Source organism: Babylonia areolata, chromosome 9 (genome assembly GCF_041734735.1).
Source record: "Babylonia areolata isolate BAREFJ2019XMU chromosome 9, ASM4173473v1, whole genome shotgun sequence".
Lineage (NCBI taxonomy): Eukaryota > Metazoa > Mollusca > Gastropoda > Neogastropoda > Buccinidae > Babylonia > Babylonia areolata.
This window is the reverse complement of record NC_134884.1, coordinates 28,686,856-28,706,748: the sequence shown is the minus strand read 5'-3', so window position 1 is coordinate 28,706,748 and position 19,893 is coordinate 28,686,856. Positions and strand designations below refer to the sequence as shown.

The 19,893-nt window shown below is 41.7% G+C and overlaps 1 protein-coding gene across 2 annotated transcripts in view; it reads right to left on the bottom strand.

Moving 5' to 3' along the window:
* LOC143286194 (uncharacterized) overlaps window positions 1-19,893 on the bottom strand; it is a 67,870-nt gene that overhangs the window by 10,660 nt on the left and 37,317 nt on the right. For both annotated transcript variants that reach the window (XM_076593830.1, XM_076593831.1), the window contains exons 6-15: window positions 18,980-19,141; window positions 16,120-16,295; window positions 14,600-14,741; window positions 10,840-10,998; window positions 7,662-7,940; window positions 6,266-6,377; window positions 4,541-4,722; window positions 3,572-3,676; window positions 2,376-2,506; window positions 1,387-1,507 (exon numbers count right to left, since the gene is read on the bottom strand). In XM_076593830.1, coding sequence (XP_076449945.1) covers window positions 1,387-1,507; window positions 2,376-2,506; window positions 3,572-3,676; window positions 4,541-4,722; window positions 6,266-6,377; window positions 7,662-7,940; window positions 10,840-10,998; window positions 14,600-14,741; window positions 16,120-16,295; window positions 18,980-19,141 — 1,569 coding nt within the window. The remainder of the gene's footprint in view (window positions 1-1,386; window positions 1,508-2,375; window positions 2,507-3,571; window positions 3,677-4,540; window positions 4,723-6,265; window positions 6,378-7,661; window positions 7,941-10,839; window positions 10,999-14,599; window positions 14,742-16,119; window positions 16,296-18,979; window positions 19,142-19,893) is intronic.

Here is a 19,893-nt window from a genome sequence, read left to right as displayed (position 1 = left end):
GAACCAGTGCAACTTGCCTACTAACTTTACATTCATAGTCCTTCACAAAAGACTAAGCTGTAAATAAATTCTTATTGCAGAGGAGAAACCACTGATCATACAATATTCCTAAAGATAACAACACACAGTTTTGTGTAGAATATTCCCATAGATAATGACAAGACAATCAGGTCAGTTTTCAGCAGAATATTCCCACAGGTAACAAGACAATCTGTTCACAACACTGGACACTCTTTTCTTCTGTTTGCAGATGCAGGGGAAAAAAGACTTATTTTAGTTGGGTTCAACTATTTGAACTTCCTTGATGTTCATGGTCATGTTTCACAGTTAAAAGAAAAAAGAAAAACAAGAAGAAAAAAAACCGGAAAAAGAAAACAGGCATATATCATAAGAAATCAAAAACAACTTCAGGAAGCTAAGCCAGTGCATATAAGTGTTCCTTCACCATAGCCCACAGGTTTGTTTTGTCTTGAAAATATTTTCCACATCCCCTATATTTCATATTCTTTAATGTTGTCAAAAGCCAAAGGACCAGTATGAGCAACAAATCAATTATCATAAATACATCAGCTGAAAGCAGCTGACAGATAAAGACACCCATGAGCAACACACACAAACACATGCACAAAAAGAGAGGAAGAAACAAGCTCACACTGAAGAGGACAGTGTCACCGTCTCTCTCAAGCTTGGACGCTTGTCTAGTGTTTAGCATCACAATGACATAGCACTGACAGACTCCTGGAGCCAGTTGCCTAGTATGGTCATAACCCGCAACTAACTGTGTGTAGTATGAAACTGTCCAATGGCGTAGTTCGGTCAACGTAGGCATTTAGTCACGTGTAACTGCCAAAAAGTTAGAACCATGCAATGCAACTGGCACCTGGAGACCACCAATGCTGGGACTCTAAATGACAAAGTCCAGGTGTGACTGTTTGAATGTGGAAGAGTGCAGGAATGGGGTTGGTGGGTACGGGTGGGGGATATGGAATGAGCGATGTGAGGAGGCGCTGTGGCAAGAGTCGCTTTGGTGTTGGGAGTTCTGATCCAAAGTCCACCAGGGATCAGGGGTCCAGGCTGGTGCTGTGTCCTAAGGAAACACAATCCACTCCAATTTTTCCCCACCCCACCCACGTGTAAATGGGTGGTGCCTGACTTTGGTTGGGGAAGGTGGACACGGCGGAAGGAGAGGACTGGGCCCGGCCCACCCTTTCTGATCCATTCTCTATACCCTACACACAGTGGATATGAATTCACTGCCCCAGTGACCCACAAACGGCTTCGGGACATTTACTCTTTAATGTGAGGGGAAAGTACCACTGAAACAGGAGGAATACCAGGCAGCAATTTAAAAAAGATTAACATTTTTTTTTTTTTTTAAAGTCCCACCTGGTTGACTTCCTGAAGGGAGGTAACCACCTTGGTGACCAGGCCCGGCACGTGGTACCCCCCTCCCTCCCCCTTCATCTTCACGTCCAGCTTGTTGGTGCTGTCTGAGTTCAGCAGGTCTCTGTGTCACACACACACACACACACACACACACACGTGTGTCAGCAGGACTGTGCATTTGCACACACACACGTGTCCACATGCACAAGTATGTACATGGTACATGCACTCAACATATGTACAGATCAAATATAAGTATCTTTTATATGTTTCTATTCTGTCTTACCTGTTTATTCCACTTATCTTAAATAATGGATTCATAAAGCACTCAGAGCTTCCCTCAGCTTGAATTATAGCACTGTATGAAAATAAATTATTATTTTTATTGTCTCTATCATCACCATAAACAAGTACTAATCTTAGGTTTAATTTTGTGACAGTGTAACAAAGCTTCAAGCATCACAGTTCAACTAAACTTCAAACATCACAGTTTAACAAAGAGACAGAGAAAAAATATTTTTATGCTGCATGCATAAATAAATGTTTGGCTAGGCAAAGTAACCTTGCTGTGTCACTTGTGATTCTACAGCCAACGACATGTGACTTTTTTTTTTGTTCTGTTGTTACCTTTCACCTGGCTTCGTTTTTTTTCCCCACTCTCTTATCTTGGTATTCAACAGTCTTTTCCTAGTGAAGCTTTACCAGTACAGTCCACTGCACTTTCACACACACACACACACACACACACAAACACATGCACACACACAAACACACACACACATGCACACACACAAACACACACACACACACACAAACACACACACACAAACAAACAAACACACAGTACTCACACACACACACACACACACACAGAGTGCTCTCTCACACACACACACACACACAAACACATGCACACACACAAACACAAATATTACCAACACAAACAAAAACACCACCACCAACACACACGTTCATCCCCACCCACCCACCTGATGGTTTCATTGTAGATCTCCATGACGCTGACCTCGATGGTGAAGTGCCAGTCGTCCCCCTTGTCGGCCGTCTCTGCGAACAGCTCCAGCAGGGCGCGCTGGTTGATGCCGGGGTCCTCCACTGGTCCCTGCAGAACCACAGGATCGGTTTGAAATTTCCCACGGCGCCACAGCGCAGAGAGAACGCTACTGATGCTAAAAGGCACAGAACTGTTCCACAGAAATGCTGATCCTGAAACAATTACTATCTATACACCAACTTCTGCATCGGTCACTTAGCCCAGTGCCGTTGTGGAAGTGACAGCCAGACTACAACATCTGCTGCAGTCCTGCCCCCTCCGCGAGGTGTTCAGGAAGAGGTACTGGTCAAGCGACCCAACTCCAGTGACCTAGAAGCTCCACGGCTGTGTGGAGGACCTGCAGCGTTCAGCTGCCTTCATTGTGGAGACTGGTGTGTCCATTTGATGAATGAGGAGGAGAAGAAGAAGAAGAAGAAACGATTTATCTCTGAATACTGACAAAAAAAGGGGAAAGTAATGTAAGATTTTTGACACCGAGTGGCTTGTCCCAAGTGTAAAATGCCTCAATGTGTTTTGTTTTTTTCAGAATCACCTTCACTGAAAACCACACTGACTCTTGCTCAGTGATAAAGCGTGTATAAACATTTCTGACGTAAGCTAACTTGATGATAAACCACAAGGACTGCAAATCTTAACTGGGTCTACAAGTGGCAGACAAAAATACCTGCCCCCCCCACCCCACCCCCAAAACACAACGACCACCACCCCAGATACACAGTATTGAATATATCATACAAATATCCCAAATAAGTGTTCGCAAAAAACAACAAAACAGCAACAAAAAAACAAGAACGTAAAACATACAGAGGATAATTTCTCTTAGGTCTCGCCTTTACCTTCACTGTCATTTCCACTTATCACAGTTCCTGAAGAATGGTTCAAAATGTTGACGCTTCTCATCAAAGTCTTGTTTTACAACCCACACAGTTGTTGGTTTAAAAAAAAAAAAAAAATTTCAGACATTCTCCATTCGTAAACATTACGCAAGGTAATGGTGATTACTATCTAAACGTCAGTCCCGTGAATGCACTGATAGTGATTCTCCATGGCCTCCAGCAGCAGAACAAAACGTATGCAAACCAGCCAACCCCATCCCCCCAAAATCTGTGTTACCTCCATGGTGTGGGTCTTGCCGGAGCCTGTCTGCCCATAGGCGAAGATGCAGACGTTGAAGCCGTCAATGCAGCTGGTCACCAGAGCCCTGACCTCCTCAAACACCTGCAGCAGTGTTAACACACCTGTTACCACACCTGTCACCTGACCTGTCACCACTTCTCACCTGACCTGTCACCACTTTCTCACCACACCTGCCACCACTTTCTCAACTGACCTGTCACCGCTTCTCACCACACCTGCCACCACTTTCTCACCACACCTGCCACCACTTTCTCACCACACCTGCCACCACTTTCTCACCTGAACTGTCACCACTTTCTCACCACACCTGCCACCACTTTCTCACCACACCTGCCACCAATTTCTCACCTGACCTGTCACCACTTCTCACCACACCTGCCACCAATTTCTCACACCTGTCACCACTTCTCACTTGACCTATCACCACTTCTAACTACGCCTGTCACCACTTCTCACCTTACCACCCCTGTCACCATTTCTTCTCGCCATATCTATTATCAATTCTTACCACACCTGTCACTAATTCCGGGGTTCCCCAAAGTCTGAGCAAACAAAATTCCATGCTTTTTCCATGCTATTTCCAAAACCCTGCTGAAGGTTTTCCAAGACCCCAAAACAAGTTCACACACAAACATACAAGTATACACAAACATGAGTACTAGAGTTACCACACATCCATCAAAACTGGTGGTGATAAGTTTCTATGGATATATTGCACCGACTACCGGTAATGCTAAACATTTGTGACAAAGATGACATCATATAAAAAGCTGAATACACTGCATTTCATTGAAACACTGTTGTGGGGAAAAAAATATTACCTTATGATTTTATTCACTTATACCAGTCTGCATCAGCAGCATTTTGTGGACCTGGTCAATGTGATCTAACTTTCCGTCGCTTGTCTCGACCCCCGAAAATCAGGGACACCGCTGACTGACTGACCTGTGTCTGTGTGCTGCTAGCAGAGAAGACGCAGTCAAACTCAAACGTCTGGATACGCCCCTTGTTGCTGACGTAGATCAGGCCATCGTCGTCCGGGTCGTAGGTCACCACGTTGTCCGCCTGTGACCCCGTGCCGTCCTCTTTGATTGGCGGTCGCACACGACACAGCACTCGTATGTTGCCTGAAGGTGGAAGCAAAACATGATTATCTAGAGATGGAACTTCTTCTGGGGAGAGCAGACCAAATTTCGCTGAGAGAAATATGACTTCTTCTTCTTCTGCGTTCACTCGTATGCACACGAGTGGGCTTTTACATGTATGACCGTTTTTAACCCGCCATGTAGGCAGCCATACTCCATTTTCGGGGGTGTGCATGCTGGGAATGTTCTTGTTTTCCATAACCCACCGAACGCTGACATGGATTATAGGATCTTTAACGTGCGTATTTGATCTTCTGCTTGCATATACACACGACGGGGGTTCAGGCACTAGCAGGTCTGCACATATGTTGACCTGGGAGATCGTAAAAATCTCCACCCTTTACCCACCAGGCGTCATCACCGTGATTCGAACCCGTGACCCTCAGATTGACAGTCCAATGCTTTAACCACTCGGCTATTGCGCCCGTCGAGAAATGTGACAAAAAGTGATACAATGTAATACAATGCACCAAGTACTACATCCCATCTCGCTCTCTCTGATCAGCTTAGGGATCTGCTCTGTTTACACGTACCTAGATTCAAACACTCCACTGTCAGCTGCTGTTTTTTTTTCTCAGTCTCTGGACCTTTAATTTGGAATGAACTTCCTCTTCCGCTTTGTCAGGTCTCTGCACTCGGCTCTTTCAAGTCTGGCCTTAAACCCACCCAAAATAGCCCCCCTCCCCTGCCTTTTCCTTTGTCTTCAGTTTTCCCGTTTAATGCATGCGTGTGAATGACTGCTTTGATTTGTCTCTGCACGAGATTCAGCACTATATAAATACTAATTATTATTGTTGTTGTTATTCATGCAATACAACACAATACATTACAATACTGTACATAACCGCACAATACAATATAATGCAATACAATATAATACTGTAAATAACAGCACAATACAAAATAATGCAGTACAACACAATACTGTACATAACAGCACAATGCAACATAATACAATACAATACTGTACATAACAGCACAATACAACATAATGCAGTGCAATACAATACTGTACATAACAGCACAATGCAACATAATGCAATACAGTACAATACAATGCATTACAATTATAGCACAATACAATACAATACTGTACATAACAGCACAATGCAACATAATGCAGTACAATACAATACTGTACATAACAGCACAATACAACATAATGCAGTACAATACAATACTGTACATAACAGCACAATGCAACATAATGCATTACAATTATAGCACAATACAATACAATACTGTACATAACAGCACAATGCAACATAATGCAGTACAATACAATACTGTACATAACAGCACAATGCAACATAATGCAATACAATACAATACAATACAATGCACTACAATAATAGCACAATACAATACAATACTGTATATAACAGCACAAATACAATACTGTACACAACAGGACAATACAATACAATACAATGCGCTACACTGCAATACAATACTGTGCATAACAGCACGACACAATACAATACAATACAATACTGTGCACAACAACACAACACACAGCAGCCACCTTTCAGCTCCACCAGCTCGTTGTGGTACTTCTTGCGCAGTCTCATCTCCTTGTGGTACTTGCGCACCAGGTCTTTGTTCTCCTCCGCCACGTGCTGCACCGCCCGTCCCACCTGACACACGCACAGTCAAACACTGTCGGTCACACACACCTGTCTTGTCCATGCCGTCTCCGGTATCAACTTACCAGAAAACCCACTTGTCTAAACCTATCAAATGATATTGCAGTGGTAATTTCACACAACAAAAAAATTGTATGCACATTCAAACACACACAGTCATACACACACACATGATATCAAGTGTGCAAGTACATACATACACACTAGGTAAATTGAAATACATGCGGTATACTGTTTACCATCACAATTCAATTTGTTGCAGTATCTTAACTCTCAGTTTTTCACAGGCTTTTCCAGACTTCCAAGACTGTTTGAATCCTGCATGACCCACATAGTTCTCCCATTTCCCCCCACCGCTTTTCCAGCCCTGAAAATGGTTCTCTCTTTTCTCCCCAAATCTTTTCCAAACCATGAAAATGGTTCTCGCACTCCCCCCCCCCAAATCAATACTTTAACAAAAATGTCTACAATCACCAGTATCATGTGAAATGAAACATTAACCATTTCAGCCCTAAATCAATACTTTAACAAAATGTCTACAATCACCAGTATCATTAACCCTTTAAGGTCTTCTGTCTGTGCAGCTCTCCCAGCCTAGCATGGCTGCATCAACGGGAAGGGGTGCTTCACTTCAGTCACACACTTATAACCATTCAACCAATAGCTGCCAAACTTCATGTAGTGACTGAAATATAACTTTGACACAAATTGCTCAAGTCTCAAGCCAAGGGATGCAGTAGTTTACTCGTAACTTTAAATCAAAATCACAATTAGTAAAATATCAGCTTCTGTCGATGCTGAAGGTTGTGGGTCATCTCCTTGATTCACATGTCCGCCACTTGGTCCAGGCCTGTTGCTCACTTTCCCAAGAATCATCACATGAATCATTAGTCAAATTTTTGTCATTATCTGAGTCAAATTCGCTGCAAGAGTCCATCATTATTTCATCTAACACTTACAGTGCAGTGACCCTTTGACATTTTACCATACCGATACATAAAAATGGATAAAAAAACCATACACTAATCGTTCAATTTTTGGAGCAACACCTCACAAGCCAGTGAAGAAGGAAGTTAAGTTTGAGTCACTTCCCTAACCTAGCAGTTTAATGCACAACAAAGAGCTGACAAACCAGTTTAAGTAAACAGGTTTCTTTGCCCACCTGCTACACAAGCTCAGGTGGAGAACGGCAAACAGCAGCACCTGCCTCTCAGCCAGGCGCAGGGCTGAACGAGTTAAACAACTTTCCCCCTCCACGACCTGCACGTGACTGACCTGTTGCTGCAGGTCCTTGGCCACCACGCTGACGGCCTGGGGGAACTGCCGCGCCTCCCGCGCCAGGAGCTGGTAGGCCTGCTTGACGCCCTCGAAGCTGGCCTGGAACTGGGCGGCCGTCAGCCGCATCTTCTGGTTGGCGATGCGCAGGTCGTACATCTCCCTCTCCAGGTGGCGCCGCGCGTCGCTGACGGCCAGCTCCTTGCTCTGCCGCTCCTTCTCCACCTCCTCCAGCAGGCAGGTCCGCAGCAGCTCCTTCTCCTCCTCCCCCTTCCTCGCCTGGCGTGCACGCAACGATCACACCGTTCCGTCAGTCAGCAAGTCAGTTCAAATCATGTTGCTTTTGGTTTGGTTTGGTTTTCTTTTAATTTTTTTTTTTTTTTCATATTCAATTATTACATTGTATAAATCAACAATTCAAATCATGTTGCTTTTGGTTTGGTCTTCTTTTAAATAATCTTTTTTTTTCACATTCAATTATTACATTGTATAAATCAACAATTCAAATCATGTTGCTTTTGGTTTGGTCTTCTTTTAAATAATCTTTTTTTTCACATTCAATTATTACATTGTATAAATCAACAATTCAAATCATGTTGCTTTTGCTTTGGTCTTCTTTTAAATATTTTTTTTTTTCACATTCAATTATTACATTGTATAAATCAACAATTCAAATCATGTTGCTTTTGGTTTGGTCTTCTTTTAAATAATTTTTTTTTTCACATTCAATTATTACATTGTATAAATCAACAATTCAAATCATGTTGCTTTTGGTTTGGTCTTCTTTTAAATAATTTTTTTTTTCACATTCAATTATTACATTGTATAAATCAACAATTCAAATCATGTTGCTTTTGGTTTGGTCTTCTTTTAAATAATCTTTTTTTTCACATTCAATTATTACATTGTATAAATCAACAATTCAAATCATGTTGCTTTTGCTTTGGTCTTCTTTTAAATAATCTTTTTTTTTCACATTCAATTATTACATTGTATAAATCAACAATTCAAATCATGTTGCTTTTGGTTTGGTCTTCTTTTAAATAATCTTTTTTTTCACATTCAATTATTACATTGTATAAATCAACAATTCAAATCATGTTGCTTTTGCTTTGGTCTTCTTTTAAATTTTTTTTTTTTTCACATTCAATTATTACATTGTATAAATCAACAATTCAAATCATGTTGCTTTTGGTTTGGTCTTCTTTTAAATAATTTTTTTTTCACATTCAATTATTACATTGTATAAATCAACAATTCAAATCATGTTGCTTTTGGTTTGGTCTTCTTTTAAATAATTTTTTTTTTTTCACATTCAATTATTACATTGTATAAATCAACAATTTAAATCATGTTGCTTTTGCTTTGGTCTTCTTTTAAATTTTTTTTTTTCACATTCAATTATTACATTGTATAAATCAACAATTCAAATCATGTTGCTTTTGGTTTGGTCTTCTTTTAAATAATCTTTTTTTTTTCATATTCAATTATTACATTGTATAAATCAACAATTCAAATCATGTTGCTTTTGGTTTGGTCTTCTTTTAAATGATTTTTTTTTTTCACATTCAATTATTACATTGTATAAATCAACAATTCAAATCATGTTGCTTTTGGTTTGGTCTTCTTTTAAATAATCTTTTTTTTTCATATTCAATTATTACATTGTATAAATCAACAAACAGAAATGTATTTAACAGACAACAGAAAACAAACATTAACAAGAGCAAGGACAAACAAAAAAACGAAACTCAGTATAAAAGACAACGCTGTTGCGTTACAAACTGGTCCTAGCATGTAATGGATGTACATATGCATAGCATGTGGAAAAAAAAATCAACTTAGAAAATGTCATAGGCATGTTCATTATCATAAATGTTATCATTATTATTAATGTTATTATCATTTATATACAAAATATACAGATAACAGATAGGTCACAGGATAATTCATACAGCGGGAGCAATGTAAATCTTCAGTACACATACAAAAAGCATGGCAGCAGGACAGTCACACATACAAAACAGAATCAAGCACTGGTAGATTTCCTTTGGGCAACTTAGTACAGATAATGATGATAACAATAATAACAATAACAAAAACAACAACAATAACAATAATAGTAATAATGATAATTTTCTTTTTGATTCTTATTGTTCAGGTCTCTATGAAAAATCTCCAAGTTTCATATTGCTTATGCCTACAGAACTGCAAAGGGTCTATTTGAGGGCTGAAATCCAATCCAATCATGTTGTTTATAGCGTAGCTGACTGAAAACAGGGTCATTTCACCACCCTTTTAAAACCAATTAAAGATAACACAGAATAATGTTAAAAGGTCAATCAAAACATTACAAAGACCACATCACCCACTTCTTGCAAAACTGACATAAAGATTTTAATCAAGTTGAAAATATTGAAAACAAGGTAAAGAGCCTAATTCACCAACATTCAGTCCATGTAGAACTGAAATCAAGTTAAGAACACAGGAAGAGAAGTGTCCAGGGAACGTGCTGGTAGTCAGTAAACCACCCACTCATTTCATCCATTCAGTCACTTTTGTGTTCAACTGACAATGTTTCTGAATGAAGTAAAACCACAGAGCAGATGGTCCGACGGATGAGTAGGCAGGCAGGCTTATCTGTCGGTGTGTGTCCTCATATGGGAGAACAGGCCGATTCTGGATGCGCAGCACTTCCCACAGGTGTTGCAAGGGAAAACATCTCCAGAAGTTGAGCCCTGCTTCCTTCACTCACGCTTCTCCTTAATGACCAGCGTTCTCTTATTTTCAAACGTCTTTACGCCACTAGAGCACAGCATCCTCCAGTGAGAGTGGTCAAGGCCATCAGTTTCCCAGGAAGCGATGTCTATGTCACAGACTTTGAGGTTTGTCTTCAAGGAGTCCTTGAAGCGCTTGCAGGGTCTTCCAAGTTCACAGTGGCCTTCCTTCAGCTGGCCATACAAAAGCATCTTCGGGATCCTGCAGTCTGTCATGCGGACAACGTGTCCTGTCTAAAGCAGACTATTAAAATGTTAAACTGCTCTGATTTTTTTTTCCATCTGTAATAACATCAGCATAATTAAACTGTTCAAACTGCTTTGATTTTTCTCCCTGTTCCACCAAAAGTACCAACATCAGCAAACCATCAAAATGTTCAAACAACAGCAAAGCAAGTCACCTGGTCGCTGACGTGTTCAATCTGTTTGTGCAGGTCAGCCACTGTCCGGTCTCTCTCCAGGCAGCGTGTCTCCCACTTCTCCAGCTGGCTCTCCATGTCTGCCACCTGTGTCCTCAGGCTCTCCGACTCCACCTCCATCTGCACCATCTTCGTGATCACCTGCAAACCAGCCCCGCCACACACTGACCTTGGTTAAACCCTTGCGCACACACACACTCGCACTCACACAGGCACACACGCAGGCACACACATGCACACACACACAGGCACACACTCACACACACACAGGCACACACGCAGGCACACACTCAGGCACACACATACACACATCCAGGCACACACATGCACACACGCAGGCACACAAGCGTGAACACGCACACACACTCGCAACACATGCATGCAAGCACACACACACGCGCGCGCGTACACGCACAAGCACACACACACACATGCAAGCACACACACACAAGCGCACAAGCATACACACATGTAAACACACATACACCACACACACGCACGCACAGGCACACAGATGTTTCACTCTTTCTTAAAATGTAATATTAACTTATGCGATTATTTTTCTTTCTACATAATAACTAACATGTGTGTGGTGATCAAGGAAGGGTGGGTCAGTTACTCGTTTTTCTCTTTGATATTTGCTGGTGGGCATTTTGAGTGAGCCAGAAGAAAATTTTCTGTTTTGGTTGAAGCAGATAATAAAGTATTTTGAACTGAACTGAACTGAATTGAATTGATTGCCAAGCCTTGGTGAAGAGAGGTCAGCAGTGACACAAATTAAAAAAAAAAAATGCAATCACTACTTTTTTGTGTGTTCTTTTAAGCAGTTACTTGATTTTTTTTTTATCAAAAGTGATGCAAATCCCCAGAGGAAGAAATAGAAATAAAGACATGGTGATGGACATCCTGACCTGAAAGCTCTGTCTACCTTCTTCCTTCCTTCCACGGAGTGACCACATCCATTTCTTGATTATTCTGTCACTAACGGGGGTAACTGCTGGAAGAAACACAAAACCTAAAAAGAAAAGAAAAAAGAAGAAGAAAAAAAAAGGACCTCTATTTTGCAGTATCTGAGCAAGACCACTCTGGCTTTCTGGGGATATACCCCTACCGGCACAGTTAATCTCAGGTGACATCCCTACCAGCACAGTTAATGTCAGGTGACACCCCGACTGGCACAGTTAATGTCAGGTGACACCCCGACTGGCACAGTTAATGTCAGGTCAGGTGACACGCCGACCGGCACAGTTAATGTCAGGTGACACCCTGACCAGCACAGTTAACGTCAGGTGACACCCTGACCAGCACAGTTAACATCAGGTGAAACCCTGACCGGCACAGTTAATGTCAGGTCAGGTGACACGCCGACCGGCACAGTTAATGTCAGGTGACACCCTGACCAGCACAGTTAACGTCAGGTGAAACCCTGACCGGCACAGTTAATGTCAGGCGACACCTCGACCGGCACAGATAACGTCAGGTGACACCCCGACCAGCACAGTTTATGTCAGGTGACAGCTCCATAGATGAGTAAACATGCCAGTACCAATCAAGGGGTCATGAAACACAGAGCAACTACCAAAAATACATGTCTGTGTCAAAACCCTTCGGAAGAAATTCAGCTTCCATGGCCAACAGAAAGGGTTTTGCTGCATGATGACGATGACTCAATAGAACTGTGTTGTGACAAGAGAGCGATACAACGCAATATTGTTATCACAGTATATAATCAGGTAAAGAAGGAGGTCATGTCAGTCTGAATACTGATTAACAAGACAGCAGTAAAGAAATCATATGACTCATTACGGTGCAGAAGGACTGGAAAAGAACAAAATAAAGAAAACCGTTTCAGCTAAATTATAAACACCTTACATCAACAGCTGCCAGTTACTTTTGGGCACACAGAAAGGTATTTACATGCTCATTATGTGTTTATATTAAATTGCATAATCATTCTGTTATGAAATAGTGCACTATAAAGTATAATACATAAAGTTATTGTATGACAGATGCTTATAATTGAACATTAACTGAGCCACATGATTTCCATTTTTCTGCCAGACTATTTTCTCTTTTAAAGTCCAATACCAGAGACACCAACAATGCTGAACAGAGCTGAATTTAGAAACAATATGCACATTTATTTTTTCAGGAATATTTGGAATTTTTCTGAATGACCTCAGTCACATCTGCATGTATCCATCATTTACCTACTTGCAAAAAAAGTCATGTTCTTCAAGTTCAAATCAGCTGATTGGTCATTCAGTGTATGTTCGATGTGAACACACATGCAGCTGGCTCTGGCTCTGCTTCATCGCCTGAGACTGGCGGCCTGACAGACTAACCCAGCCCACCCTCAGAACAGCTCAAAACTACTGAGCGGCTTGCAAGAAGAAAGCAGGAAGGTGACTCAGCTCACCAAAAAATGAACTCGTCAGTCGGAACAATTCTTTTTTTTTCTTCTATTTTTTCCCCCTTGTACACAAGCTTATATATTTCACTTCAGTTTTGACATTTGACAACATCAGTGCGATTCAACATTCACAGAGCAAACATTTAGTCTATCAATGAATATTTCAAAAACCATCAACCAATGGAGACACACAGGTTATGTGGTAACAATTTGGACTTCTGCATAATATCAGAACAAAATTGTGACTGGTCGTAACAAAATATAAAGAAATCAAGACAGCTGGCATGACTGTAATATAAAAAATATACAATGAATACAGGAGTGGCCATTGCTGAATCAGACAGGTATTGGACATCTAATCCAGTGTTCACCAGTGATCAGGTTTCAACCCCACGTTTCGGCGAAGTGTTGCATCCTTGAGAAAGGCACTATACTCTAAAATTCTCCTCAACTCCACCCAGGTGTAAATGGGTACCTGACTTTGCTAGGGGAAGGTTAAAACGACGAAAGGAGAGGACTGGGCCCCACCTTCCTATGCCCAGCCCTAGACACAGTGGATACAAATTCACTGCCCCACCTTCCTATGCCCAGCCCTAGACACACAGTGGATATAAATTCACTGCCCCACCTTCCTATGCCCAGCCCTAGTCACAGTGGATATAAATTCACTGCCCCACCTTCCTATGCCCAGCCCTAGTCACAGTGGATATAAATTCACTGCCCCACCTTCCTATGCCCAGCCCTAGACACAGTGGATATAAATTCACTGCCCCACCTTCCTATGCCCAGCCCTAGACACAGTGGATATAAATTCACTGCCCCACCTTCCTATGCCCAGCCCTAGACACACAGTGGATATAAATTCACTGCCCCACCTTCCTATGCCCAGCCCTAGACACAGTGGATATGAATTCACTGCCCCACCTTCCTATGCCCAGCCCTAGACACACAGTGGATATGAATTCACTGCCCCTGATGGCCGTAAAAGGCTGTGGGACCTTAAAACCCTTAACTCTTTCGCCACCATAGGCAACTTTAGTCGACATCAAGGGTCATGTCAAAAAGACCATTTATCACACTGTAACAAAGCTTGGCAGCTGCAGCCAGTTACCTTGGCAATAGAACAATGACTGACCTTTGCCCCCTGACCTAGTTTGAAGAGAACAAGTCCATTGTGTTGTTTTGACATGAACCTAATTGTGTGACTGAGAGCGTTGAGTCCAAGATATTTGGCGCTGGAGAGTGTTTTTCACACAGAAAGGGCAGTGAAAGAGTTAAACAATGAACACACAGCACAGCACAGCACAGTAAGAGCACACGTCTCCTCACATCAGGGTCCTTGGCCTGCAGAGTGGTCCACTTGGCGTGAAGCTGTCGCAGCTGCTCCGTATGGGTGCCGGACACGCCTTCTTTCACGGTCAGCTCCGCCCTCGGAGGACAAGTCGCAGGAGAATCAGTCATCGTTAACATTCTGGTGGAGAGACAAAGAGTTGGTTAAAATGACGTGTAAGACTATCATTGTCAGCATTCTGGTGGAGAGACAATATGTTGGTTAAAATGACGTGTAAGACATTGTCATCGTCAGCAGTCTGGTGGAGAGACAGAGAGTTGATTAAAGAGGTGTGAGACTTGGTCATTGTCAACATTCTGTCTGGGAGACACAGAGATGTTTAAAAACTTTTTCCTGTTTTTTTTCCTGCCATACATTTATGTATTTGCAGTCCTGCAGATCGCTCAGAGATAGGGGGACAGATGATGGTGAGTCCTGCAGATCGCTCAGAGATAGGGGGACAGATGATGGTGAGTCCTGCAGATCGCTCAGAGACAGGGGGACAGATGATGGTGAGTCCTGCAGATCGCTCAGACAGGGGGACAGATGATGGTGAGTCCTGCAGATCGCTCAGAGACAGGGGGACAGATGATGGTGAGTCCTGCAGATCGCTCAGAGACAGGGGGACAGATGATGGTGAGTCCTGCAGATCGCTCAGAGATAGGGGGACAGATGATGGTGAGTCCTGCAGATCGCTCAGAGATAGGGGGGCAGATGATGGTGAGTCCTGCAGATCGCTCAGAGATAGGGGGACAGATGATGGTGAGTCCTGCAGATCGCTCAGAGATAGGGGGGCAGATGATGGTGATGATATGGATTATATAGCACCTATCTTCAGTTGAAGACCAAGCTCCAAGCGTTTTGCAAACATTTGCACAACAGGGTAGAGCTGACTGATGGCTGCCATTTGGTGCTCATAATTCATTTCCTGCATCATTCAATCAGGTTTCTGTCACACACACATATACTTACACAGACATGCAGCATTTTACATGAATGAGCGTTTTGTCTATTTACCCCGCCATGTAGGCAGCCATATTCCGTTTTCGGGGGTGTGCACGCTGGGTATGTTCTTGTTTCCATAACCCACCAAACGCGGACATGGATTACAGGATCTTTAACGTGTGTATACACACGAAGGGGATTCAGGCACCAGCAACAGGTCTGCACATAATTATGTTGACCTTGGAGATCAGAAAAAAACCTCCACCCTTGACCCACCAGGCACTGTTGGGAGATCGGAAGAATCTCCATCCTTTACCCAGCAGGCACTGTTACCATGATTCAAGACCTGGGACCCTCAGATTTAACAGCCTGACCTGTCCTGCTGGTCGCACACAGATAGGGAACAGACAGACTGACAGCCTGACCTGTCCTGCTGGTCGCACACAGACAGGGAACAGACAGACTGACAGCCTGACCTGTCCTGCTGGTCGCACACAGATAGGGAACAGACAGACTGACAAACAGACCTGTCACTCGGAGACAGCGGGGGAGACAGACTGACGGACACACTGACCTGTCCTGCTGCAGGTGGCCCAGCTGTCGGTCCAGGCTCTGCTTGTCGGTCAGCACGGCGTCCAGGCGGGCCCTCAGCTCCCCCTCCCTCTCCGTCCACTCCCGCTCCCCCTGTGTCAGGGCCGCCTGGCACGTGGTCAGCTTCAGGCGCAGCTCTCCGTTCTCCTCCTCCAGCCGCTGTGTGGGCACCGTCGTCATAGATGATAGTAAGTGATAATAACTATGGTAATACAAGCCTCTCATTGTTACAGTGATGGTACATTTACATGGCACTTTCATTTACTTATTTATTTATTTATTTATTCATTATTATTTTATTTTATTTCTATTTTTTTCTCAAGGCCTGACTAAGCGCGTTGGGTTACGCTGCTGGTCAGGCATCTACCTGCTTGGCAGATGTGGTGTAGCGTATATGGATTTGACCGAATGCAGTGACTCCTCCTTGAGCTACTGATACTGATAGTGAGTATAGTACCAATATATATATATATATATATATATATATATATATATATATATATATATATATATATATATATATATATATAACTAGGATTTCAAACTACTCAGTACAGTATTACTACATGTATATAGCGCTTTCAAACCTTTTAGCATTGCAATAGTATATTAACGTAACACTCACAAACCTCAATGTATAGTAACAGTACGTTTATACTGTGCCTTCAAACCACTCAGTGTAGTAATAGTACATGTATATAGCACTTTCAAATCTCTCATTATATCAACAGTATGTGTATATATAACACTTTCAAATCTCTCAATGTAGTAATAGTACATGTACATTGCACTTTCAAACCTCTCACTATAGTAATAGTATGTGTATATAGCACTTTCAAACGTCTCAGTATACAGTATAGTAATATTACATTGACATAGAGCTTTCAAACCTCTCAGGATACCAAGACTCTTCCAGCATTGGAAATGGCTTTTTTCTCATTTCCCCAAGACTCCAAGCCCCATATGTTTCTCTTATTTTTCTTAGACTTTTCCCCCTAGACTTCTGTTACTCTTTACTGCACTGTGTTATGTTGTGTTGCATTGTATTGCATTATCATCTTTTTTGTCACAACAGATTTCTGTAGTTGAAATTTGGTCTGCTTTCCCTGAGGAGTGCAGTGAGAGTGCCACCTTTTTTTCTTTTTTTTCTGCCTGTAGGTGCATGTGTTTTTCCTATCAAAAGTGGAATTTTTCCACAGAATTTTGCCAGGGACAACCCTTTTGTTGCTGTGGGTTCTTTTACGTGCGCTAAGTGCATGATGCACACAGGAAGTCGGTTTATCATCTCATCCAAATGACTAGCACCCAGACCACCACTCAAGGTCTAGTGGAGGGGGAGAAAATAGTGGTGAGTGTAGGAATCGAACCTGTGCACTCAGATTGTCTCACCTCCATTAAGCCACCACTCACTCAATCAATCAATCAATCAGAAACAATTTATCAATCCACACAGAAATTAACTTGTGCAGTAACAGGCTGGTTGTAAACACCAACATAAAATGATTCAATCCACACAGAAATTAACTTGTGCAGTAGCAGGCTGGTTGTAAACACCAACATAAAATGGTTCAATCCACATAAAAATTAACTTGTGCAGTAACAGGCTGGTTGTAAACACCAACATAAAATGGTTCAATCCACATAAAAATTAACTTGTGCAGTAACAGGCTCGTTGTAAACACCAACATAAAATGATTCAATCCACGCATAAATTAACTTGTGCAGTAACAGGCTGGTTGTAAACACCAACCTAAAATGATTCAATCCACATAGAAATTAAAATTCAATCCACACAGAAATTAACTTGTGCAGTAACAGACTGGTTGTAAACACCAACATAAAATGATTCAATCCACATAGAAATTAAAATTCAATCCACACAGAAATTAACTTGTGCAGTAACAGACTGGTTGTAAACACCAACATAAAATGATTCAATCCACACAGAAATTAAAATTCAATCCACACAGAAATTAACTTGTGCAGTAACAGACTGGTTGTAAACACCAACATAAAATGATTCAATCCACATAGAAATTAAAATTCAATCCACACAGAAATTAACTTGTGCAGTAACAGACTGGTTGTAAACACCAACATAAAATGATTCAATCCACACAGAAATTAAAATTCAATCCACACAGAAATTAACTTGTGCAGTAATAGACTGGTTGTAAACACCAACATAAAATGATTCAATCCACACAGAAATTAAAATTCAATCCACACAGAAATTAACTTGTGCAGTAACAGACTGGTTGTAAACACCAACATAAAATGATTCAATCCACACAGAAATTAAAATTCAATCCACACAGAAATTAACTTGTGCAGTAACAGACTGGTTGTAAACACCAACATAAAATGATTCAATCCACACAGAAATTAAAATTCAATCCACACAGAAATTAACTTGTGCAGTAACAGACTGGTTGTAAACACCAACATAAAATGATTCAATCCACATAGAAATTAAAATTCAATCCACACAGAAATTAACTTGTGCAGTAACAGACTGGTTGTAAACACCAACATAAAATGATTCAATCCACACAGAAATTAAAATTCAATCCACACAGAAATTAACTTGTGCAGTAATAGACTGGTTGTAAACACCAACATAAAATGATTCAATCCACATAGAAATTAAAATTCAATCCACACAGAAATTAACTTGTGCAGTAACAGACTGGTTGTAAACACCAACATAAAATGATTCAATCCACACAGAAATTAACTTGTGCAGTAACGGGCTGGTTGTAAACACCAACACAAAATGATCGTGCGAACTATGAAAGACATCAAAACTGGTCATCAAAACTCGGCCACTGACAGAGACTCACCCTCAACCTCTCGGCCTCAGGGCTGAAGCTGAGGGAGGGGTTACGCGTGTAGAAACGGTGCAGGCTGGACACCTCCGCCGCCAGACTCCGCTTCTCTGCCTGGACCTTCTCCAGCTGCTTCTCCGTGTCCGTGCTGCAGCTGCCCGTGTCTCTGGTGGCCGCCTGGCGAAAGGGGTATGCACACGGTACACATACGCATACACCATATGCACATACATATACCCACACCAACACCAACTCACAACACAAGTTTCAAGTTTTGATTATCCTTTCACTCCTATTGGAGTATGGAGGATTACTGCAAAATAATGTTTTCATGCCCAGAACAAACATTTGCAAATACACAACAATGTCACATAAAAGTTGAGAAAACACAAATGTATTTTAACTTCAAATGTGTAGCTGGCAACATTTACAAATCTAATCACCTTACTTAAAGCTAAAATGACTTTTTTGCCTCCTTTGAGCACATTACAAAAATTAAAATCCGATTTGGGAGACAAATATTTTTCAGGAACATATCTATTTTGTAACTGATCATAATTGGGACATTCCAATATAAAATGAAACTCATCCCCGATCACATACATGTTACAAACCTTACAAAGCCGTAACTCTCGTGGTATGCCTTCACACACACATGCACACACAGAGAGAAATGCACACACACACACGCACACACACAGATATGCACACACACACACCACACTGCCAGTCACAGCAAAGCAGGGCTGCAAATTCACAGATAACATGTAGCTGTCCTCCGGACAAGCAGATAAAAAAAAAACCCACAAAAAACCCTCTACTCCCCCCCCCACCCCACCCGCACACACACACACATTTCTACTTGTTCTCCGTAAGTAAAATGAACAGTTAACTCTTTCACTGCCAAGTTTTTGTGTCCAAAAACAACT